Source organism: Anser anser, assembly GCF_964211835.1.
Source record: "Anser anser genome assembly, chromosome: 12".
Lineage (NCBI taxonomy): Eukaryota > Metazoa > Chordata > Aves > Anseriformes > Anatidae > Anser > Anser anser.
The window spans coordinates 23,944,805-23,970,558 of NC_139733.1; the positions used below are offsets into that span (position 1 = coordinate 23,944,805).

Consider the following 25,754-nt stretch of genomic DNA (forward strand, 5'->3'; position numbering starts at 1 on the left):
TGACAGAGTGAATGCTCGGTTATGCGGACACAGTTCCAGTTATGGACAAACGTGGACACAAACTCAATGGTCAGAGGATGAACTTGTTCAGCTTAGGGGACAAGACCACATGCTTCACAGTAGGCCCCTAACTGAGAATTACCTGTTTTTTGCATGTATGTTTTTTTCTTTTAAGCACCTAGTTTTGACAACTGAAACCTAAAATCATTTGAGCCTCATTTCTGCTAAATGAAAATCCTTGAAGTTGTAGGGGTCCTAATTGCAGAAAAGGAGAACTGAAATTAACCATCTTCTCTATAAAAATAGATGTAAAAGATGTGGTGCATCTCAACCACATCATAAATAACATTGTGTTTACCATTGGGAAGAGTTCAATTTCATTGTCTTTGCTATAAAGTGTGTTTGAAGGGAACTAAAATCTAACACACTACCCTAATTTAAAATCCAGGGAGTAGAAAGCAAGTAACAGATGAAAGTATTATCTGTTAGTAGATATTTTCTTCACCAAAAGAAAAAAAAAAAAAAAGGAGAAATGCAGAAGGCTGAAGATGAACTAAAGCTTTTAGGAAAAAGTCCTTCTCAGCTTGTTCACAGTGAAGGGAAATTTCTGTTCCTATTGAGCACTGGGCTTCGACACCTAATGTTTAAGAAATTCAGTGAGCTTACGAATAAAAATCAAGAATGCATTTATATCTGTAATTCACTTTAATAGTATAAACCTCATTTAGGTGGTAGTTTTAAGCCACAACAATATAATGCCACATTTAAACAGCATTTAATAAAATGCATAAGCTAAATCATGCACTGCAAATACTCTATATACAAACACAACAATGCAAATTCCTCTTCATGACTGAAGACATTGATTAGATATAAAATTCAGATTAAAAAAATCATGCTATTATTTTAATATGCTATTACACATACAATGTTGATTCCACAAAAGTAGCTGTGATAAATGAATAACTCTTGTGCGGTTTGAATCTGAAATTAAAATATAATAGCATAAACAATAGCTTTCTAGAGGATAGTAAGCAGAGACTTCCAGAAAATATCCCAAGGAATTAAAATTAGATCATTCCTTTTATAAAAATGGGATTTATTTTTTTTTATAAGAGCTCAGAGCTCCCTGGTATGCCTATGCCAAACAGATACAACACTTACACAATGTGCAGTTTCTCAATTACAAAACTGAACACTGACTTGCAATGTATTTTAGAGTACAGATTAATTATGAAAAATATTCCCAGATTTTACCTGAATTCAATTTATGGTAAAACATATGTAAGCAACGTGTTTTCTTCTTAAAGAATACAACCCACAGTCGTAGAAAATATATTAAAATGGACCTGTGCCTTCTTGTCATTTATCTAAGATCATTAAAAAATAATGTACAAGAAGCTGATTATTCAAGGATGTTAGATACCTGGCAATAGGTGTGCTTCTCAGACTTTTGCTTTCTGACATCAAATAGAGAAAGTTGATTTCACGTTACACAGTTTCTGTAGAATATGACAACATAGCACCACTTAAATTTGAGTGCATGTTGCCCTTCAGAATAAAAACAATTCAAACGTATATAAAACAAGTTTGCAGTTTTAAAATATGCTCTTTTTATAAATCCACAATTGGATTTCCACAATCCACAATTTTATAAATCCACATTTTTTTTTTAAACAGATTCAGTCCAGATCAATACCTCAATCCACTTCCTAATCTTTAAAATTTTACTGCAGCACAATGACATGAACAGACATTCAGATTTCCATTCAGCCTTTAAAGAGGAAAGCAAACATTATTCAAACCACACTGATTGTCATGACACCAATGAAGAACCATCTGTCACAGGAATTCCTGCCATTAAATAGTTTTCCTGCTGAACATCTCAGAAAAAGGGCTTGAAATATTAAAGATTGATGTTTTACAGGTCCTATATTTAAAACAAAAGCATACAAATGCTTACTAACAATATATTAAGAAACAAGAGAACATTCTTAGCATTCTTCATAGCAGAGATTTTACACGCAGAGGGCCTGACTTTGAAAGAAGCTTGTGCTTTACTTTAAGCATGCAAGAAACTCACATTATTTTAATCAGTGTCTGCTCATCTGCTCAAAGTTAAACATGCACAAGTCTTCACCACGTTGAGTCTACAAGGTGGAAACAAATGCCCAGAAAATTCCACTTCACCTTTTCAATACCAAAGACATGCTGAACTACCCTAAGCAGTTTGTAAACTTTTTATTATTGTTATTTTTAATAACATTAATATAATTACTTCTCTAAGTTTTCTATCCAAGTTCAAGTCATCAGAAGGGAAAAAGCACAAGAACAACTTACATTTTGATAATTTAAGTAACTGAGTACTCCCTACAAGTAATACACTGTCTTACTGCAAGTCTATTCATTAATGCTCCATGTGCCCATCTCCCACTGTGAATGATGGAAACTTCATACACACTCTAAGATCTGCAGACTGCAGTTTCAGAAAAGGACAGAACATGAAAATGGACATTAGCTTTGGCAACTAAACAAACTAACTACCTTTGTTTAGTTTAAGCTAGACAAAAAACAGTACCTTTGGAAAGTGAATACACAATTGAAACGGACTGTGAAAATCCAATGTCTTTATATTTGCTAAGAAACAAACTGTGACCTCCCTCTTACTTCATTACCACTATGTGTAATTGCTTCATTGAACAGATGATATAGCCTTTGTTTAATTAAGTTTGGTTTCATGTAATCATTATGGTAATGTGTTGATTTTTTAAATGGCATCCATTGCATCCTGCTCTGTGTGCTACAGTTCAATGATAGAAGGCAATTTGGTTTTCTTTCAGTTATAGCTACACCTGAAGACTTGAAACAATCAATCTCTTACCAAGTTTCACTGTGGAATAAAACTTCACAAAAAACATTTCTCAGAAAGCTGAAAGAGAATGAGTGAGCATATACTGAAATGTGGAAGCACTTTCTATGAGTACTTTCTTTCTCGTCTTTTTATTCATACACTTATTTTTAACAGACATTTTAGGTTCTATTTACTCTTCACTGGCTGACCTCACCCATCAAACATGAAAACGTAAAGGGAAAAATGTAGAAGACACAAGCTTCACTGAATTTATTTGTCAGTACTGAAAAGAAAATACCACATACACCTGCTTTGGCAGTGGGGTTGGACCCAATGATCTCTTGAGGTCCCTTCCAACCCCTACAATTCTGTGATTCTGTGATATTCAAGCTAGGTTTAGAAAAAGGTGCAAAGCTCTGAAAATCATAGGGATTTACCTGCTTAAGCCAGGCTTAGTTTGTGCTAAGAAACGACAGCTAAAAAGCTCTGGATTAGAAAATGAATGAAAAGTTTAACATAAAGAATATCATGAATACATGGCTACGTATCTGTACATATATACATACATACACTGCACACTTTATATACACTGTACATAATGTATTTAGACAGATATAAACATATACATTCATACACACATACAACTATGTACATAGGCATTAGCTGCTTGATTGAGTTTTAGTATTGAACATGAAGAAATGCACACTGGTGGGAGGCACAAAGATGTGTAAAATAAATTCTTTAAAAAGAGAGGAAGAAGAATGGCATGAATTTAACAATAAGCCATTTTCAAAGCATTCATGTAACTCAAATGATCGAACAGACCATGGGAATCATGGAACATTATGACAGTATTATCTGTGATGAACTTACCATGATTTCACAACAAAAACCCAGTAATAAGGTAACTCTGGGGCTTGATGTTTTCCAAGTCTAATATATTTAGACTTACAGCATTTAAACTTTATGAAAAAATTTATTTTAGCTGCACCATTGGTACACAATGTTCTAATATTTTTTTAGTACAAATTATTTCCCATATAATGTTGATAATATTAACTGGAGAAGAAGTAGGATTGTATCATTATCTAACAAGAGGGCTTATGGCATCTTTAGTCGAACAATAAGCCTGAATTTAATTCAGGAGATTTTGCTGATGAGTGACTCAGCGACTTCAGAATTAGAAGGTGCAAAAAGCAAATGCATTTGCTCCCCCTTACCACACTCTTTTGTTGATTTTCATATAAAGCCATTTTTTTTAAATTGCTTTCTGACATTCAAAATTCAGTAGAAGCTGACAATTTGTCCTTAGTCTGCCCCTTATTCTCATCTAAGGGGTGAAACATAGCCTCATTTTGCTGATTCCACCTGGATATATGGAGGTATCAGGCCTGCAGATGTTGTGTGCTGCTGCCACAACAGGCCCATGTTTATCATCAGAGCAAGCCATCACAACAGCTGTAACGTTGTTGTATGGCAAGAATGACAAACTACTGGGACAGATGGGAACCTACTTGTTTGCCTGATGTTTCTGCTTTTTCACTTGTGGCAACAGCAGAAGGAAAAAAGAATCAACCTCCCCACTTTTGTGCTCTAAAGAATAAACAAAGGAGAGGAGAGAGATATCAAATAGGAATTTATTTACTTGCTAGGGGTGTGATCCTGTACGTGTTTACTGGTGCACCTTTCTTTCCTCACTAAGCAGCGTTCAAATGACTGCGCACTTACATCATTTATAGGCATCCGAAGAAAACTACAGTTAGCAGCAGTTGAAGCCAATAACAACTACACAGTGTTGTGTAGTATCACTTTTACTTTATAGGTGCCGTAAATGCTGTGGAACTGAGCAATGATTCTATCACAACTCAGAGTTTAGTTTTTTGAAACACTTGCCGGAAGCGTATGTCTGACTGACCTACCAGTTCTACTGCTCACGTCACCCAACTGGGATAGGGCCCCCTCAATGGTGCTGTTATTGCAGAAACCTGCTTCGATCACTGCTTCTTTGCTACAATCTTCAGCCTAATAAATTCCCTTTTCCTGACTAAACTATATTCCTGATATCCTTTGTACTCACGCTGTTTGGTGCTTTTTAAAATTATCACTTGCTTATTAAACAACAGGTAATCAGAGAAGAATCCCAACTATCCTCTTAATTGGAATGGACAGGGAAACGCACTAGCATCTTCAGTATCTTGAATGAACTCATCCAGGAACCTGTAAAAGTCCTGTGTATTACACATAACAATGGAAACACTGAAGTGTTTCACAGTCTCTACCAAAGAAGTGGCACCCTCAGGAGACTGGTTTGGCCTGGAAGCTGAGCCCTGACTTGTTTTCCCTATTACACCTCAGAATATGCCCTTTGCTGAAGGGTACTATAATGAGAATGCAGAGACAGCCGTTTTCAGCACAGAAATCTCGAGTCAGTACTATTCACTGGAGGCCTTATGGCTGCCCGGAGGACCAAGTACTTCAGAAATGACAGTAAAAAGACTTAGTAACTGATACCAAGTAATCACCAGTGACCAACAATAGTTTCCCATCTTCCCATTTCAGAGTACTCTGAAATCTGAGCCTTTTTAATAATATAACATTTTATGGCAGCTAAAATAGAGGCTTGTTTGAAGGATCTCTCTCAAGATTCTTGGAGATGATTATTTCCTTATCTACCAGTTTCACATCAGAATAGCTCCACTGGCACCAAAAGCATTGTATTTAATTTACAACAAACGTAAATAGGCAGAGAAACATGACTTTTGCATGTGGTCTTAGTCCTGCATCCCATTAGTTCAATTTAAGTAAATTACTGTACATTTTTGCCTTTGTGACAAAAGCAATAATTATTACAAAGGTAAACCCAAACGCTCCTACACTATTATTGCTCATTTATCTTTTTTATCTACAAGATCCAAATCCAGTTCCTTCTCAAGAGTCCTTCTCACACCAGTTTGTCAGTACAGAATTTTAACATTTATATGAATGAATTATTACCAATATACATATGTAATCAAGTTCAGATAGATCTAATTAAATAGTTTATCAATATTTTTCTACCCAGTTAAAATATTTTCATTTTAACAGCAATGGGAACAGGACCTAGAAGATTCTGAACACTATGTTTTAGGCACTATGTAGAGTTTCAGCAAGACACTACTTTTCTTAGAATCACTTTCAGACTGTGATCCTTTGAGCCCTAGTTCCGTAAACATAACTTTGGCTTGAAATTAGGCCTTTATGAAAAGAAGCTATTTCCATACTTAAAAATCAAGAAATATTTTTTCAAAGAGTGTGACAATAATTAAAAAAATCCTGCTCCATATTCACAAGCAAAAGTTCACACTTGCAAAGAAGAAACAAAGTAAAAGTCATTTAGAAGCAAAGTTAATGAGATTAGTCTGTGAGTGTTTTCCAGTCACTAGCAAACTCAGATATGACAGGAACTACATTAGCCTCGTAGTATTTTTTGCAGTAGTAATAACCTCTTCCTTATATAACATAGTTGGATTATATGGGATCAGAATTTATTATGCAGCCAAACTGTAAACTAGATAATGGTCATGCAAAGATGATTTAAGACTCTTAAGCTTGCAGCTGTACCACGTCTGTTGTTCTGCTTTCACTATGTTAGAGTGGCCTGAAAGCCCAACTACTTCAAGAGGTTGAAAATAGTAACAAAGGTTAACATAGAGCAGGAACAATTTCATGAGACCAATTTTCCTCAGGTGTGCCCTTCTGCTGTCACTAGCAAGCAACACCTAAACTGGTGGCAGAAAGAACCTCTTTGCTGGTTCTGTGTCTCTGGAACATCTGTTTTCTGTTAACGGACAGGTAAGGGAAGGAAAAACATTTATTTCAATGTTAAATAAAATAGCCTCACTGACAGATTACACTTTAAATTTAGTGCAGCTACACTGGAGAAGATGGTTTATAGTTTCATATGGCAGGGACTGCTTTCAATGGCTCATTCACATGCCAAACCTCATTTTTGTGTCAGCCCTTGAGCAGCACGTGAGAAAAAAGTGTTCGGTTACTCATCACAACTATTTTAGAATTTATAGTTAGTATTCAAATAGGCAAAAACGTTTTAGAATCTGAATATTTCTTAAGCTGAAGAATCTACCATCTGCAGTCCAAATTTCCACAAAACAAACTTATTCTTAGAATCAAAACAGTGTATAGTTGGAGGATGTACATATTCGTTAATGGCATAAGGACTAAATTATATTGGTTCTGACTAATGCAAGTCTGCAAATCATGCTGATGATGCTACACAAAGAGAATTATTATTTTAGGCGATTATCAGAATCTTTTGTATGTAACTGTTTAATTCTATCAATTAAATGCACACATGACAAATAAACCCTAGATATGTGTTGCACTGCGGTAATTTCGTTTACATAAATTAATGTTTTATCTTAGGTAAAATCATGTTACAGTCCAAGAATCTATTTGCAGAGTAAGGGACTAACAGAGATCTATCAAGGATATCAGTATGTGGCCTTGCATTTGTAGGGAGTGTAGTTTATTTGTAAACAGAGCTGCATGGTATTTACTATTTTGATCTACAAATGTAATGCGATGCATACATTTTAAATTTTACTTCACGTGATCCCTCCATACACAAAAAACTATAGTGGGCTTTATTTTGTTCCCTGAACAATTATGGTCACAGCATAAATCAGAAAAACAAAGAAAACAAATTTTTGCATTGAAAATGGGACCCTTTTACTTTAAAAGCTGAAGTCAAAACAACGCTTGCCATGAAAAAATATCAGCTGTGTATTCAAATTTGGAAAAAAAATTCAATGGTTATCTTTTGTGCTTAATAATATTTAATTTGTCCTTAACAATGCCTACTTAATTGCCTGAATTACTATTTTATATATATATATATATATTTTTTACAAATTACTGAAGTAAAATTAAACTAATTTTGTTTTGTTTTTTCGTAGAAAAAAATCACATGTTCAATGTATACCAGTTTTATAACAATGACATAACTTTTTTAAAAGAAAATATCAAAACCAGCCACAACTCTTTCCAAGGTCAGTACTTCTGCTCTTGTTAAAGCCACAAATAGTTTTTATACCCTTAAAACGGGGATTTTGCATCAGAAGTGCTGACACAATCACACAATAAGTTATATTGAAATACAACAATTAGTACAAAGTTTTGCATTCCAGCTGACTTCATGTTTAGGGTGCAGGCCTTCCATCACATTAGAAATGTAAGAATGTCATTTGTTATAGCAAAAGCTGAGAGAAAAGTGCAGTATTTTAGATCTCTGCATGTATATTGGTCTCCTTGTTACAACCTTTTGAGAACAGAAGACTCTGAATGCTCTAATGATGGTGACTGTACAAGACCTTAATGCATCCAGAAGTGAAAATTACATAGCCGTAGCCATGTAGCACTCATGTCGTAAAGAGCTATACAAATGTGAGCCTCCTAATGAGAATGAAGTATACCACGTCAGAATTTTTAGCATATCAGAAGCCTTATCTAGAGACTCTTAGGACACAAACACCAACCTGCCTGGTGTTTCTAAATATGGATCACTACTGGAAGAAAAAAAATATGCTGAATTCACCATTAGATTTTTGTCACATAAAAATATACAAATAGAAAATGCCTCTACCAAACAAATCATTAAACTAATTAATGCTTTTAATATGCCAGGATCTGACGAAGGTATTAACCACCATAACTTTTTTTTTTTTAAAAAAAAAACACACACAACTTTGATTATTTAAAATACTTAATGTCAATAATAAATTATACTAAAACAAAAGTAATGCTGGATGCATTACTTGCAGGCCAGTACTAGAAAACATGTAGATAGCTCATTACTTCAGACAGTTAAAAAAAAGTTGTTAATTTAACACTCTATGGTATATCAATCATTAACTGCAATGATACATGAAAACAGAAATCCCATCTATACTTCTGTTTCAAACTGATTCACAGGAAGGTTGAAAGCACTGCAGACTGGGAGCGCTTTGTCATGGAAGGGGAGAGAAATAAAGTGAGAGCTTTATAATATACTCTTGCTGACAAACAGAGGTTCCCACTATTTCAGGTTTTAAATTGTATCTTTGGCTGGATGATGAGAGTGTGAAGGAGTACAGAGAGGAATAAATTTGGGAATACACAGAGCATACTCGAAGTGCATCACAGCTCTAACTGAAAATGAGTGTTCTTCCAGTTAATGACTGTCCTTCCCCACAGTTAAAAGGCTTCCTACTAGAATAACATTTATCATGACTTTTGGGCTGAATAGAAACTTCAACAAATCCTGAATAATTCACCACTACTGTGGCAAGAAATACATTTTTTTCTCCTAGTTTGGGTAATTTCTGTAGCATGTAATAGTCACTATGGTCACACCATGCCATTAATTACAATGTCACTAACTTAACAATATAGTTCCATATAATGTGGATATCTGATTTAAGAATCCACATTACTATTTAACGTATAAAGTAAGATGGAGTGACTTTTTGTAGAATAAATGATTGTCTCCTGTAGCATTCTACATTTTCACATACATCACTAGCATTTTGACTAAGGACATAAGTAATTTTTTTTCATTCTCCCTACTCATAAGCAGGACATTGATGATATTACCGTTCCAGCGACAAGTGTTTACAAAGTGCTAGTATTACTCCCTGGCAATTATTAGATATTAATTCCAAGGTTATTTTTAATATATACATACTGGTCATTTTTACTTTTAAAGTAATCTTATTACTAGTCTCTGATATTATAAAACTCTATTTTTAACCACTGATAATTTCTAAATACAAAGCACATGAAAATTATGTTCAGTAATTCTATAGCCTTTTGAATGAAAGGCATCCAAAATATTCCTTATGGCAGAAAAGGTCCTGTAGCAGCTCTTTTAACAGCCATTTCAATTTTGTCAATGTTGGGAAACAGACAAGGAGAAATCTGATAGGAAATGCGTAATAAGTTGGAAATATTTGTACATACCAAAATGCTATTCTTTTAACTTCTCAATTGTACGTTTTTAAGAAAATTACTTTGATCCATCAAATTGTGTTGTTCCCACTACGCAGATGTGCCAGTTATTTGACCATTATATTCTGCTGTTTCCATTTTGAGAATGTAGGGGATTATACTGTCAATTGGAACATTTCCAATGAGACCAGTAAAAAATAGTTCCTCAGTAATGCTAGAGCTCATCAGCCTAAGTGCTGGCAGGCGAACTAGAATCCGGGCTAACCTGAAAAAGAAATTGAGTGAATTATGAATACATAAAATATGAGTTAAAAAAAAATACTGTGAGGCTAAAAAGATGTTTTTGTTTTTATTATTACCATAATTCATGAATGGGAGTAAAGAGGCTACCATATAAAGAATTATTACTTTTCTATCCTGCAAGTGAAATGAAAAAGCTTCTGTCCTCCGAGGTTTCTCCAGTGAAAATGATGTATTAACGTATCAATGCCCTTTGTAGATATAACATGTATGTACAAACATCAGTCTCCCGGTCTGCTTCTGAAATTCCCAACTCTGGAAACACTTCAGAGTTCAGGACAATGTTAAAACAAGTAATATTCATAATGACTAACACACTGACATTTCTACAATTTTAAGAGTAAAATGCTCAATTAAAATTGAAGCCATAAACAGTATGTTCCTCAGTTACCTAGCAACTTAATGAGAAGCCAGATAGTAAGGATGGGGCTCTGTTTTTATAAAAAGAAATTAGAGGATCTGTGTCTGATGAGAAAGTGAATTTGGAGGAATCTGCTGTTACTTATACATACTTCCAAGTGTTGTGCTTTTTTGTATATTAGGATGTTAACAGACATCCAATATAATGAAGTGATCATATTGCACTTCTGGACTTTCAATGCAGTTTTAAATTTAGAACAACGTTGGAAGCATATCTGTTGTGTTTGTATTGCAGATATACATCACAATTGCCAAAATAAATTCCCGCAGCTGGAGGCATGGAATAACAAAACTTAGGCAGCACTGAACACGGGCCTTTAGAAAATGCTTGAATATCTATGGAGAAAAAAATATAAAGACCGTTCTGCTAATATATCAGATCTTGTAAACTTCAGGGAAAATTTTCAAAAAGAGTGAAGACATGCTGCTATTCCGTGAAAATTATAACACTTGTGCTTCTATCTCAATTTGTGCCAGCATTCACTTGCTCAGAAAAATCAGATTTGTACTCTAAATTTATCCAAGGATGAGCATGGGGGTATAAACAATATAAATTAAAATACAGAACAGTATTTGGGAAGCATGACTGTATTTTTTCTTACTGCAGAAGTCCACCTCTTTTGCACAAAAATCAGAGTAATTAAGCTGTATATGGAAATAGAAGAGCAATGTGGGATCTAAGGATATTTCCAAAGCAGAATTCCTATCTCCATTGCACCTGACTGGGAATACTGATGTCCCACAGTGTTAACTCTATAGGATCAGTGCAGAGACCTGTTTCTAAGATGGGAGAATCTCTCTTTCAGAGGCTTTTTTTTTTTTTTTTTTTTAAATGTTAACACAACCCTCACACCTTGCTTAAATGTAAAGGTTTGCATGCTTCTTTACAAGGAGATAGCTTTCACAGTAAAAGAAAGTAAGTTCTAGGATAGATTACTAGACAGAAGGTAGAATTTCCTTTGTAGTGCAGAGAATGATTACGTTGGTGAAATTTAAAAATAGCACAGTTTCGATCGAGATGATTGGAAGTTAATTATTTCCAGCAAGTAATACACAGGAACAGTTAAGAGCTGACAAAACAAATTATGTACTCTCAAAATGAAGTTCCTGGAAATTTAACAAAAAAAAAAAGAGAGAGAAACTAAGTAGGAAGTGAAAATTTCCTACAACAGAAGCTTAAGAGTTGGTTAAGAATAGAGAACTGGTCCTCATATGTAATCCTTAGTGCTTCAAGGTCTCTAAACTGATAATTTTAATACTTTTCTGCACATGTGACTTGAAAAAGGTTATCATCATCCTTTAACCATATTATTATCTCAAAGCTTCTTGAACTAACTTGAAAAGAAAGAAGTCTGAGTTAAAGAAGCTATTCTTGAGACTTCTAATACAGACAGTAAGTCTGTCTACTTTTCTAAACATGGCAATGAAACTCTCTCTCAAAAAAAAAAAAAACAAACACACCACCAAACCCAACCCAACCGGGAAAAGGGGTAATGATTTTGAAGTAAAAAACAGGTATGTTTAGATTAGGTATAAGGAAGAAATTCTTTACTAAGAGGGTGGGGTGAGGCACTAAAACAGGTTACTTAAGAAGTTGTGGATGTCCCATCCCTGGAAGTGTTCAAGGTCAGGCTGGATGGGGGCTTTGGGCAACCTTTTCTGATGGAAGGTGTTATGAGGGGCTGGAAAGAGATGATCTTTAACGTCCCTTCTAATCCAAACCATTCTATGATTCCAAACACTAAAAATAGGAGAATATACTGTTAAATTTAAGTGGAAGAAGCCAGACAGCTATTCTTGATTCTTATCTTTCAACAAACCTGCTGCTTTTATCAACAAGATTCTGGTTCTTTCACCTCAATAGTCAAAAAACCAACACCAGATGTAAAAAAGGAAATAATATATCATGATGCTATTTTGTATTTTTGCCAGCTTCAGCTCACAACATTATTTTGGGTATTATAGAAAACAAGTACCTATACGTATCTTCTGGATAAGTTTTTTGGACATAGTCCTGCAATTCCATCTGTGCTTTCTCCTGGAATTTTTCTATTTGGGTTGAACTGGTCAGACCAGGGTGATCTAAAGAAACAAAGCATTTCTGTATGTTGATTGTTTCCCTATACATTGCAAAATTTATGTACTTACAACATTCTTACATTTAATTTCGTTTAAATATTGTATTGTGATATTTAACATATTAGCTGTAAAAAAATGGAACATTTAATTGAGTATTTGCTTCCTGGCTTCAGAACTGGCATACTCAATTTTCTCTCCATAGCTGGCTATATCCAGAAGAAATCAGAAAAATTAATCCTGTAGGTGTATACCAGGCAATGCCTATAACAGTTTGTGTTTCTAACCCTGCTTTTTCAAATGTGTTTTCCTCTGTAATTTCAACCAACTATTGAGCAATATCTAGTTTTTTCCTTGACAAATCAACTTCTTGACCTTCCTAAGTCTGTCTTATGCTTTAATTCCTCCTGGCTCTGCTCCTCAAAGACAGTGACATGATCAGAAAAACTGAAAATACCACACATCTGACTATACCCAAATATCTTCAGTGTTGTGTTCAAAGTGCTCTTCCCTTGAAATGGGACAGAGATATCTTGAGTATGGAAAATTCACTGCTCCTCAGACTTGCATTAAAATCCTAATAAACTTAACCCTAATAATAGAATCTGCAGAAAATTTCCAAAAGCGTATTTCAGGACACTAGTATCTTCCAATTAAATGCAAATTTTATTACAAAGAGAAAAATAATATCAATGCAAAAAAAAAAAAAAAAAAAAAACAAAAAACCTGATAAGTTATTCCTTTTCTTGGTATTTTACTTTAATTCAGAGATGCTTACCACTTTGAATGTAGCAAATAATTTACATTTCAGAGCAAGTCCTCCCCTTTCAATCAGCCTGTCAGCAGTTTTAAGTTTAAGCAATTTTTAAATTTAAGAAACATCTCTACGCTTTTGCTGAAGAGACTACTACTTCCCATTTTTTGATGTCCTTACCTTATCATTCCAGAAAATCTCAAGTGTCTTCCTTAAGGAAATCCTCGTATCATAAACACTGTAGATCATGCTTTAGTTGTCTGCTATCATTTTTTGCAACAAATGGAAGACCGCCTGTTTACATTTAGTTTTGGAGATTTTGCAGAAACTCCACATAAAATACAGTGGTGTTTCTGCTTATATTTCACGTATTCCCCTTATGAGTGTCATAAAAATATTAACACTGGAGTCAACTTCTTTTTGTCGCTTTGAGAATGTACTTCCTCTAATCCTTCCTACCATTTTAATATTGCCTGATAACTTCTTAATATTGGACCCCCAGCTGAAGATAATTGACCGTCTAGTCTCCTAAGGTAGGTTAACAAGAAATACCTGAGAGACTGGAGGTGTAAATAATATGAATTTGTTGCTCCAAAGTTATTTTTAAAACACATTGTTTGTGATAAATTATTATTGAATACTCATTTTATCTACAACTTAATAGAACAGCCTCATCTCAAGTCATTAGTCTTATAAATAATTACTAAAATGGTAACTTATGAATGTTTATTTAAAAATAGTTTGTTATGAAATTCCTTACCAGGGCTAAAGAGGACTATAGCTTTAAGGTATGCATATTCATATCCATCAATATCAATCTTGGCCATGCTGTTACAGAACTCCTGAAGTTTCCAGATGTGTTCCATGACTTGCTTTATTCTGTCTCCAGAAAGCTTATCTACAAAAAGATATTGCTTATTATTTCATGCGAGCTCAAGTACATCCAATATCTTAACCAACATCCTTTTACAAAAAAAGTAAAGTAACATTTCAAAGTATCTTGTCTCATTTGGTATTTTAAAAACCACTTAACATGTAAGGATGGTCTGAATGATTACAGAAGTGAAGACTTCTAAAGCCAAATCAGAGGGCTAGCAAACAACAACTCTTTAGCATAATTTTGCTTGAATAGCATAATCCGTGACACCAATCCTATTCCAATGATGTACTGCAAGAGACTCTCAAATTACAGTTTGAATTATTCTACAAAATAGATCGTGATTCTGGGAATGAAAAAAATTACAAAACAAATGCTATCATGCAATCCTAATTTTAACTTCAAACAGTATTGAGTTAGCTCTTCCAGAATGCAAGATCAGTGATGACAGTGATACTTCTTTTTCTGTTTGTACTTTAGAAGTAAACTTTTAATTCACAGTGGTACATAGTCTTCTTTTCTTCTGAAGGGGCAAATTCATTCAAATACACGTACACAGATTCTTCTATCTTTTGAAACATGTTTCTTATGTTGGTTTCATGTTCTTAAAACATTAATTTAGAAAATATTTATGGATAAGCTAAAATTGAGTGGCATTGGTTGCTGAGCTAGGGAAGGAGAGCTTTCTAATTTGGTAAATAAAGGTAACTAATTCAGTGAAATTTAGTAAACTTCTCTGACTGCACATCTGTAAACTGGTCAAAGAATGAAAGCCTTAAAGATTATATTAAAACAAATCTCTGAATATATAATTACCATTATTAAGCTTCATGGAGAAGTCAATTCATAAGAGGCAATTTTTTTCCCCTCCAGAAATACGTTAGAATAAATTGATTCCATTCACAATCTTCAGTGCTACTACACTGTATCTTTATAACTTCATAATATTTTACCTTTGTCTGAACAGATAATAGTGTATATGATTGTTTAGATCCATGTGTGTTAACCTGGATCTTTTATGTCATTTATGACTACTTTTACATATTTTATGCAACTACATAGAAAATTGAGCAGAACAAAAGAAGAAATTAAACATTTTTTTGCATAATGTCTTCAAATATGAAAGTATAATCTAATCTTCTACAATACATAAACTGTAATACTGATTTTTTGTTACTCAAGATGGATGAAGATACACATTATATAATATCTCAGCGTTATATGAGAAACAACGGTGCAGAAATACATGCAAAAAGTTAAATTTGAATTTCACAGTTTTCAAGCAACCTCATCACTCACATACTTCTTAGACAAAGTTCTGAAATTTCATCACTTTGAGTTTTGAAGGTGTAGTATAAATGTAACCTAACTTTACAGAATAGCATTGAATAAAACAAATGTAGTCTCATCCTCTCTTTTTGTCCAGTCCCAGATAACACTGTATGACTGAAAGGATAGGTTTAAGCCATAGGAACAGAAGTGAGACCAGCTTAAGAGTGTAACAGCCCTACCACTTACTCCTCCACAAACTGATCACCTGGAGTGTATGTGGAACTGACATATTTATTCTGAGACAGATGTAATTAAAAGCTTAACTCTTTGTAGAACACATAATATGCACATTTCCCTGTTGGGCTTTTAAACTCTTGCTCCTCTTTCTGTGAAGGAATGTCAATTTGTTTTATTTTGAGGGCTGTCCAAGCTTTATCAAATTATAAAAAAGTAAAAACATTCGTGAAAGGATACTATCCATTTAAAAATCAAACCTCTGTCCAATTTTACCATAATAAAGCTAACAAAAGTAGATTAAAGCAAATGTACTTTACTAGGACTGAAGGAGATTCAAGGTATTTTTCATATCATCTATCTACTTTTGTGCATTTTATAGTTTTACACGCAAGTTTCACTCTATTCAGTAAGTCTGTTCCAGTTCTCACTGTATGCACAGTAACCAAATCACAAAAATTGTCAAACTGGTACCAAACAGTATTCCATAACTACTTTTAACTCACATTTAAATTGAAACTGGATTTCATGTAATTATATCATTTAATATTGCTATTGGAAATAATTATTTAATATGGGCTACTCATGTCTACACTGCACATATGATTTAGCAATAGTAGGTGACACAGAATGTGCTTTGCAGTGTGAAAGTTTAAAGTTAGGGAAAAACCTTCAGGGAAGTATTCTATACTTGCAACTACATTTTCCAGCTTCCCTATGCTTCTGTAATTTGAGAAGGGCAAAGGAAATGACTGTTCTGTGAGACGTATCAAATCTGCGACCTAGCTCCTCCATCACCTGCAGAATCCTGGGCTGTTTTGGATTGCTTGATTCCTATTTGCTGCATTCACCTAGGTATAAAAAGCAGTGCCACATCAGTTACAGTATATTAACAGGCTCTTTGTGCTTGTAGGAGTTTCTTCCCCAAAAGAATTTACAATTTTACAGAAGTAAAAAAGGAGGATTACCATCTATTTCCGATATTCCTCTTGGAAAAATATTTTATTTTCAAATTTCTGTGGTAGTTCATTTTTATGTAGATATAAGCATGCTTTTTATCTTAGTCCTTTTCTTCTGTGTCTTGGTTTCAGTTAGGACAGAGTTAATTTTCCTCCTAGTAGCTGGTAGGGTGCTATGTTTTGGATTAAGATGAGAAGATCGCTGATAACATGCTGATGTTTTAATTGTTGCAGAGCAGTGCTTACACCAAGCCAAGGACTTTTCAGCTTCTCGCTCTGTCCTGCCAGCGAGCAGGCTGGGGGTGCAGCAGGAGCTGGGAGGGGATAGACCCAGGACAGCTGACCCAAACTGGCCAAAGGTGTATTCCATACCATCTGATGTCATGCTAAACAATATATAGGGGCTGGCCGGGGTGGGGGGGGCTGGCTGCTCGGGGATAGGCTGGGCATCGGTCAACAGGTGGTGAGCAATTGCATTGTGCATCACTTGTTTCGTACACATTATTATTATTAATACTATTATCATTATTATTATTGTTATTATTATTTTCCTGTCTTAATAAACTGTCTTTATCTCAACTCACAGGCTTCACTTTCCCGTTTCTCTCCCCCATCCCAGAGAGGGAGGGGGGAGGGTGAGCGAATGGCTGTGTGGTGTTTAGCTGCCAGCCGGTTTAAACCACAACATTCTGGTAAGAAAAAAATGGCTACCTGCATAAATTATACAATTTTCTATCATTTGGCCATTGCATATATATTCTGCTGTTCTCCTTCTGCAATTAAAAATACACTATATTTGCAGAGTTTAAAGCTGCTAGTATTGTGGGGTTTTATCTTATTAAAAGTGAAAAGTTATTCTCAAGCTAATCAACTCTGATAGGGAGCATCCTTAAAGAAAAGGAAAGAAAAAAGGAAAGCAGCTGTAACAGATTATCCTTCATTCTAGATATAGTCATCATTATCACAGGCCAACACTGAACTCAAAACTAGAATTACACAAATCTTCATGAAAGCGTCAAGAAAATAGGTTGTTTAATGCTTCAAAGGGTACTTCAAAATACAGTAATCATTACTGTATTATAGTAGTATACAACAAAATGGTTACACTTGTAAGAATACACTTGTGATACTTGGCAAATGCTACAGTTTTACACTGTAGAGAGATGAAAAACTCTGGAAGGAATAAAGCTCAGTTGTGATTCAGGAGAAGGCATGATTATTCTAAGAGAAAAAAAATATTTACATCTAGATGGGAGGAAAGCTCTGTGAACAAACTATAGTTTTAGGATATACTTGTCTTTCTCTATACTGCTAGTCATATCTAGAAGAGGGGAGGAGAAAAAGGCTTTATATCCTCCAGACATATCCACATTTCTTCTAAGGACACCTCTATCTCACAGAGAAATCTCTGTGAGGTCACAGTGCAACAGATCATCAGAGGAAATGTAATCATGCAAGAGAAGGTTTCTTCTTTCCCTGGATCCTGGAGAACAGTTCTGCTATCAACTAGAAAACACCTTGTGAGAAATGTTATTCAAATTCCAGTTTGTAACCCTGTACTGAGTATGTATAAAAACAACACACTGAATACGTACCTTCCTGTATGCTGTTCTGGAGATGGTTAACAATAGCTGCTAGGATAGTAGACAGACTCATCACCTGTGCACACTGTGCCAGGCCTAAGGTAAACAGCTCATTCCAGCAGGCACGCACAAGGCTCGTATTACAATCCTGCCTATAAACAACACAAAATCAAACAATGTTAGCTAGTCTTCATATTAGGTTGGTATTATCCTACATACAGTTATGTTGATTATAACAATTAGCAATAAAGATTAACATACTCCAAACCACTCCATTAAAAGGCATATATCAGCATATGACAAGTATTCCAAAAAGCAAGAATAGACCAACTACATGAAACCATTTCAGGTTATCTGTAAAATGGTGCTCATCAGTTCTTTAACAAGATATATTTCTACCAATTAAATGCTGGCTTTGGATTCAGCTTTAGCTTCCATAACAGTAGTAACATCAGATATGGTAGTTATCATCTTGGCAAAGATGGCAATATTTTATTTTATTCTTCAAAAAAGAATATTGCACAGCCTTCACACATTTTAAAGAATTCATTAAAAATTAAACAAATTTAGTCGTTTAAAAATTGAAAAGTGTTGAGATCAGTGCTTTCATTAATTGGAAAGCAGACTGTGCAACAGTATAACATCCATTTACCCAAGTGCTTGAAATGCAGGTATGGATCTAGCCCAGTGCATAGACAGGAAAAGTAGTCGTGACGCTGACTCACAGATGTAGTGTACATTAAGGTACTCTGGCATTGGACTGGGCATTGTCAGCTGCAAAAAAATAAAAGTATGTACAGTTAGGGCATAAAATAATTTTTATTATCACTGAAATAACCAGTGAAAACATTCAACCCACTCTCATTGTCTGTCATAATGTAACCGCATAACAAGAAATTGTCAAAGTAAAACTTTACTAAACAACCCATTACTACTGCAAGGAGTGCAAAACAAGGATAGAAAACAAGATTAGAAATAATGTGGGAAAGAGCTCAAATGTTTCTTTTTGAAACATTTTAATTTTCATGTAATAACAGTTAAATCTATACATTTAATTGTTTGGTGGAATGTTGACTAGCACCACAGTACTACGAAACTATCTTCTAAAACGTCTCGTCTTCTAAAAGAAGTAAAACAAAACTCTAAAATGGGAAAATCATACAGTAGGAATCTACAATCACAAAACACCATTAATGGGAATAAGCAGGTTATGATTATGATTATCATTCAACTACATTAAGTATTGCTATTTCAAACTTTTTATTTCTTTAAACAGTGCAATGTAATACCAGCAAGATGAACACCCTCATTATTTATCTCAAAATTTTCATCAACATGTTCTTGTTTGAGTTGTGTAATTGAAGCAAACCAGGAAGGCCCTGTAACCTCTCTTAATATGAAAAAGCCTTTTAGAGGAAAGTTCGACATTCCCTAGAATTATAAATGAACTAAGCAAGACATGATACTATATAGATGATACGGAAAGTGACCATCAATGGCACTGGAAAGTGAAATAAATTTTAAAGCATCCTGATGTCTATCAAAGAGTCTTATGAAATAGTATCTATACACTTCAGATAGAGCTTGCAAGAGTGAAAACTGCATTAGATGCTAACACCAGGTGTTCTAGATTGTTATATTTAATTTTGCTAATATAAAGAAGACATGGTAAACTCATTTTGGGTTATATCTTTTATGTCAGCTTGTTTAGTAAGACATTTCAAGACTCATATACCTTAAATGTGACATGTGTATCTGTAAGTAGGGGTCCTTCCACTTCAATAATTGGTGTTGACTGATCTCTACTGATTACATGAATATTCCCTCCTCCTGTAGGATCCATCCCATCTGCCAAGTTATGAGCGGCTGTACCATCTGTGGTATTAAGTGCTTTAGCCAAAGTATCAAATGCCCTGCAAAAAGAAATAACCGACAGTGAAAGAGTACTTCCTTACACCTTTAAAAATTTCAGAGTACTCATCATATAAAACACTGTGAAGCATTTCCACTCAGTATAAGCAGGAACCACGAAGACACCAAGCCAGATTTTTCATTACAACGTGGTTCCTTTGTACTGCTTGGACATTATACAGGGACTGCCCACATATAGCTGATAAAAGGCTTTCCATGTAAGGGGGGAACTTTTTACTACTATAAATCCTGTTTTAATTGTCTTATACTAGTATTTGTACTAGTAAATGGGACTCTTCCACTTACTGTTCACTACCTGCTTCTTCTCACCTTGGAAATTTATAATAGCTTATGTGAAACCTCACAAAGCCCAGGTGCACTCTGGAGAACACCCTGCAGTCCCTATTGTTACTAATCCATTTTTTGGAACAACAGAGAACACCGTGATCTCCTTCTAAACAGCATGCCTTAATTTCCTTCCCCTTAAGACAAGATATGGACTTGATTAAACAGTTAAACGCCTCTTAAAAATCTACCTGAGAGACACTGGACAGTTTTGAGGCCCAGTATTTTTCATATTTCACTATAAGACCAATGTATGTTTTCCTTCAAAAAACAAATAAAACAAGCAAACAACCCCCCCCCAACAAAACAAACAAACAAACAACACAAAAACACAAACACCATCACCCTGTTCCTAAAAATCTCAAGCCTTGCTGGAAACTTTAAGATTCTGTGTTGGTTTTCATCACTAATAAAGGTAACAGTCTTCAAATTCCTTCTAAACATTAAACAAGATGTTTACTAAGATTAGTTTTACAACATTTTTCCTACATTACCAAAAGGTATTTTGGCAGCACAATGACACAGAGAATGCAACAGTAATACAGACTCTCAAGGAGTAGATCTAAGGGCAGTGAACACTTCACAGGAAAAACTTCCATATAACAAGCCTATTAAATACTGCAGTACCAAAGTATTACTATTCTCAGAGTCAGTCAAGTTTACAAACTAGGCATTTATTCAAGCATTGGAAAAGGCTACCCACATAAGCTGGGGAGTCCCTGTCCCTGGAGAGATATTTAAGAGATGCATGAACATGTCACTGGGGGACATGGTTTAGTGATGGGACTCAGTAGGCCTGGTTGATGACTGGACTTCATGATCTTGGTGGTCTTTTCCAAAGCAGATGATTCTATGATTACTTTTCTTATCATGAAATCTGGTCTAGCCATATCATAACTACACTTATAACACAAGATATAGTTCTTCCCAAGAGGACTACAGGCTGAGGACAACAGCCAAGCTTGGATTTCCAATAATTGGCTTTGCATTTCAAAGTACTGGGCAATCTCTACTGCATTTGATGTCACAACACCAAATTACATGGATGAATGAGTGTAAGAGTGCACAATACAGAATACAAACTGCTAAATAAGATGCAAATACAAATGCATACCGTGTAATCTCACTTGCAGATTGCTCTTCTTGTTGAATTTCAGAAGTATCTCCATTATTTAGTGACTCACTGAGGTTAGCAAGAGATGTTACAACATTTGCTAGTGTTCCTAAAGCACCCTGGCTTGTCTCAGCCTAAATAAGAAGAACCGTATTAGTGGATAAGAATTATAAGTGATATATGATACACATCTTTTCCCCCATTCTTAATCTTTCTGTTCTTCTTCCCTAATGTACTTTTCCTTTGCTTTCCCTGAAACACCTACAGGAAGAACAATGGATCACATCTGATTCACAATCATCTTTAAACCCTACTGTGATCATCAATCCTAACCCCTTCTGGCACATCATGTGGGGAATAGCTATGGCATAAATATGCCTGTGAAAAGAAATCACATCCCTGTTGATCAGCTTATTACCTGCATTCCTACAGATCTTCAGACTCACCCCAACCTTATCCTCTCAAGATCAAGAATGCTTGGCATCTATGTACATAGCTAAAACAATCTATGTGTGTAGATTATGTTCAGAACTTAACTGAAAGCATTCATACCTTGGAGTCAGCAGCTAGGAGGACTGTACCATCATCCCTGATCAAAGGCTGCTGAATATTCACAAGCATTCCTGGATCAAGAAGACCTGCTGACCTGTTGAAAACCATAAGGCACCTGACAGTTAATAGTGCTTTGTATTAATCAGAAAAATATATAATAACCCATGTCAGAGTAAAAGGATTACCAATTTTTAAATTTACAATTTAATGAAGCTCAGAATTTTTTCCATCAGAATTTTAGCCTTTCTGAAACTGCTTCCAAAATGTAGCTTGAAAGACAGGAATACATTTTCATTTCCTGTGCAAAAGCAGTGACAACTTCCCAAAGGAGATATCCTCTCATTTGCTTTTGACACTGGTTTATTCCGTCTTATGAAAGCTGCTGTCTTCTCACGACTTCAGAAGCCAAATGGCAGATCTAAAGTTATGCCTTAGAGTTGCAGAAGGCATAACTGTGCATTCCAAGTTAGATGGACAGCACTAAGTAAAAAAAAAAGTTGAGTCAAGGAAATACATTTTACATTACAAAATAGTTGTATAATAAAGTTCTGCATAAAATCTCTGCTGCCTTTTCTTCTTTTTGACCAAACATAATTTCTCTCTGCTCTATCTAATTAAGGGAGGCAGTGGGAAGTCTTTGCAGTCAGTAATAAGAAGTTTGTTACTTCTGCAACAGTCCAGATCTGCATAACCCAACACAAATGAGTAATGCATGACTGGTTCAGGCCTTTGGGAGCTGATAGTTTAAGGGGTCTGACACTAACGTTGTGACTCTACATAAATAGAGTCACACTTAAGGAATATAATATCATTTATAGTGTGGAAAGGCATCTGCAGCACAAGGAGATCTTGAGGTAGCAAATGTGTCTATGAGCAGTATTTGTGAACAAACTGATTAGCAAACAAGAAACACTGTAACAACTAAAGAAATTTGTGGCTCAACCCTCCTAACTGCAGTTTTACTTGTTCAACAAAGAATATACACGCAAACAAACTGAATATAGAGATCCAGTATCTTTAGGTGATTATCATCTATTCATTCACTAATTGGACTGATAGTTTTCAAAATGTGGTATTTTAATAGAGTTCTATTTTATTCAGAAAGAAAAATTCTCTCTATTATGAATATGATAGAATATCATGCATTTCCACACACATTACCTATGGAGAAAACTGAGAGCATGAGAACCATCTAGGAGTATCTTCCACATAGCAAAAAGAAACTACTATTCTTTTGCTGACACTGTTAAGACCATTTTTTGGGGATCTGAATCAGCAGTCACTGCAGCCTCTTTTGCTACAGTATTCAGGAGGGGGAAAGCTGAGTCTGCTGTTGGTGGATTTGATTTCAGAAAAGTGCTGACGTGAGTCTATCATGCAGTAGGTCTACATGTTTGTTATTTATGTATCACGTGTGCCCCACTTGTGCTTTGATCTGTCTGGGCAACAGCCAGTACTTAATTGAAAACCACCTAGCTGTACTCAGGCAAAAATTTTGATGAGAAGCAGAGCATACTATGTTGATCTTGGTAATGGAAACCAATGGCCTGTGAAACGGAGCTCTTTTTGACTGATGCTTTAGAGCACAGGGGAAAAGACAGAATAGTTCTGCCTGCAATGCATAAATAACCTTAGACAAGATTTGTTTTATATTGAGTTACTCACCGTGCCCCATCTTTATCTGCCACAAATGTTGGAGTTGCTATTAAAGGGCTTCGTAGGTCTTTTCTGATATATATCTTTTCGGTGGAAGCTGCACAGTTGGTTGGTTTTTCACGTTGCACATCAAAAGGCTTTCTTTCACTTTGAACCGCTACAGAAGGATAGAAACACAAAGATTTGAAAGAAAGTAATATGAATATTACAAAAAAAAATCTCATAGTAGGATTTATGTTTAAATCATTACGGTGGTATGTCAGTTCAGCATGAAACTGAAATTTAATAAGACGACTAAAGAAATTTGGGTTCCAATTTTACTATACCCATGACCAAGTATAATTAACTAAGGAAGGCACAGATTGATCATTTGCTTTAAGTTTTACTGAACTACAAGCAAAGCTTATTATTTCACTGGTATTTAAAAAGACAGAACATTCTGCAACATACATTTAAAAAAAATGCTTGTTTTACAGGTAAAGCTATACTTAAATGCAAGATTCAGTCGTACTCAAATGCAAGACTAAGTCGTACTCCAGATGACTAAAACCAACACAAACTCAGAATGAACCCAGAAAAAGTCAAGACAGGCAAGTTAGCTCCTGAATCGTAACGTTATGTGAGAGATGCAGCTTAATTCCCTGGGTGAGGAGTCTCTGCATGATATGCAATTGACTCATTCATTCACTCATTCCAGACAATTAGGAAGCAGTTTTCTAAAATTAACCTTTTCAGAATTTAAAATATTTCAAGTTGAAAACTGGAAGAAAATAGGCTTAGTCTCCAACGTGCCAAACAAGCACAGTGAATCATTTAATAAAAATAGTAAAAGAGTAATTTTGCTATTTTAAGAGAATTGAAAAGTGCATATTTAAAATATCACAATATTATTATTAAGCAGATTACAGAATGATATCTGGCATCTAGGTCACTGAACTTTATGAACTCCTCTATAGTTTGGCACAACATTTGAATTGTGTACATTTTTCTCACCTGAAAATATGGATAATAAAACTAATAAAAGAATATGGCAATAATACAAAGAATTTTTTAAAGCGTTGTACTAATTCTCACAATACTTTGCAAATGTAAGGTACAATATAAATGGAGACAATATTTCTGTGCTATTCATTTTACCAATTAATCATACGGCAGTTACTACTCTACAAAATTAACATTATTAACAAACAGAAAAAATTCTACCATACTGTATAGGCCTTTTGAATGTAACGCTAAAATACACAGATACACTTCTCTGTATCCTCATAACCAGGAAGTTATTTATTTCCTGATCCTATTTTTACTAATATTGCTAAGTGTCAGGGAAGTTTAGAGAATTAGTAAGTAGGTGCATACATCTTCTTGGCTTGGTGGATACATGAGTATTAATTAGAAACCTGACCCAGTGCCCAGAAAAATTAGTGAACGTGAATCCTAGCCACACTGAGCTAAGAAAGGTTTACCTTCTAGAAATGTAACAGTCTCTCCAGCACAAGTGTCACCCACTACACTCAGCACAGTGTGTGCACAGCACAAGAATCCTAACTATGCTTTTGGAGATCCAAAGTGCAAATACAACAAAGATCTCTCTGTTTACAGATTTAAAATTCTGCCTCCATAGTAACTCAGAGGATGGAACTCATCTTGCCTAGATGACAGTAGAAAAATAATTTGCTTCACCTTAAATTCACCTTAAATTTATCACAGAAAAAAAACCAACAAACATAATAGGCTTTGTGAAGTTCTGACTGCAGAAGCAGGGGGTACTACAAATTGTAATGAAAATGCATTGAAAGAGGTGTTCAGATGCTAGCGCTGAAGCTGTAGTGAGTACTGCAAACAAACAGGAAAAGTATATTGTTCAAA

At 34.9% G+C, this 25,754-nt stretch overlaps 1 protein-coding gene across 7 annotated transcripts in view; it reads right to left on the reverse strand.

Annotated features, from left to right (window-relative positions):
* Positions 1–686: 686 nt before the first annotated feature.
* The window catches only part of NR2C2 (nuclear receptor subfamily 2 group C member 2), a 46,466-nt gene continuing 21,398 nt past the window's right edge, over positions 687–25,754 (reverse strand). For 5 of the 7 annotated variants that reach the window (XM_083795541.1, XM_083795542.1, XM_083795543.1 and 2 more), the window contains 9 exons: positions 23,898–24,045; positions 22,233–22,326; positions 21,681–21,814; positions 20,046–20,223; positions 18,963–19,084; positions 18,323–18,462; positions 14,146–14,283; positions 12,532–12,637; positions 687–10,100 (listed from right to left, as the gene is read on the reverse strand). In XM_083795541.1, the coding sequence (XP_083651667.1) occupies positions 9,926–10,100; positions 12,532–12,637; positions 14,146–14,283; positions 18,323–18,462; positions 18,963–19,084; positions 20,046–20,223; positions 21,681–21,814; positions 22,233–22,326; positions 23,898–24,045 (1,235 nt within the window). In that variant the 3' untranslated portion in view covers positions 687–9,925. The remainder of the gene's footprint in view (positions 10,101–12,531; positions 12,638–14,145; positions 14,284–18,322; positions 18,463–18,962; positions 19,085–20,045; positions 20,224–21,680; positions 21,815–22,232; positions 22,327–23,897; positions 24,046–25,754) is intronic. The other 2 variants (XM_083795546.1, XM_083795547.1) reach the window with 1 other exon arrangement.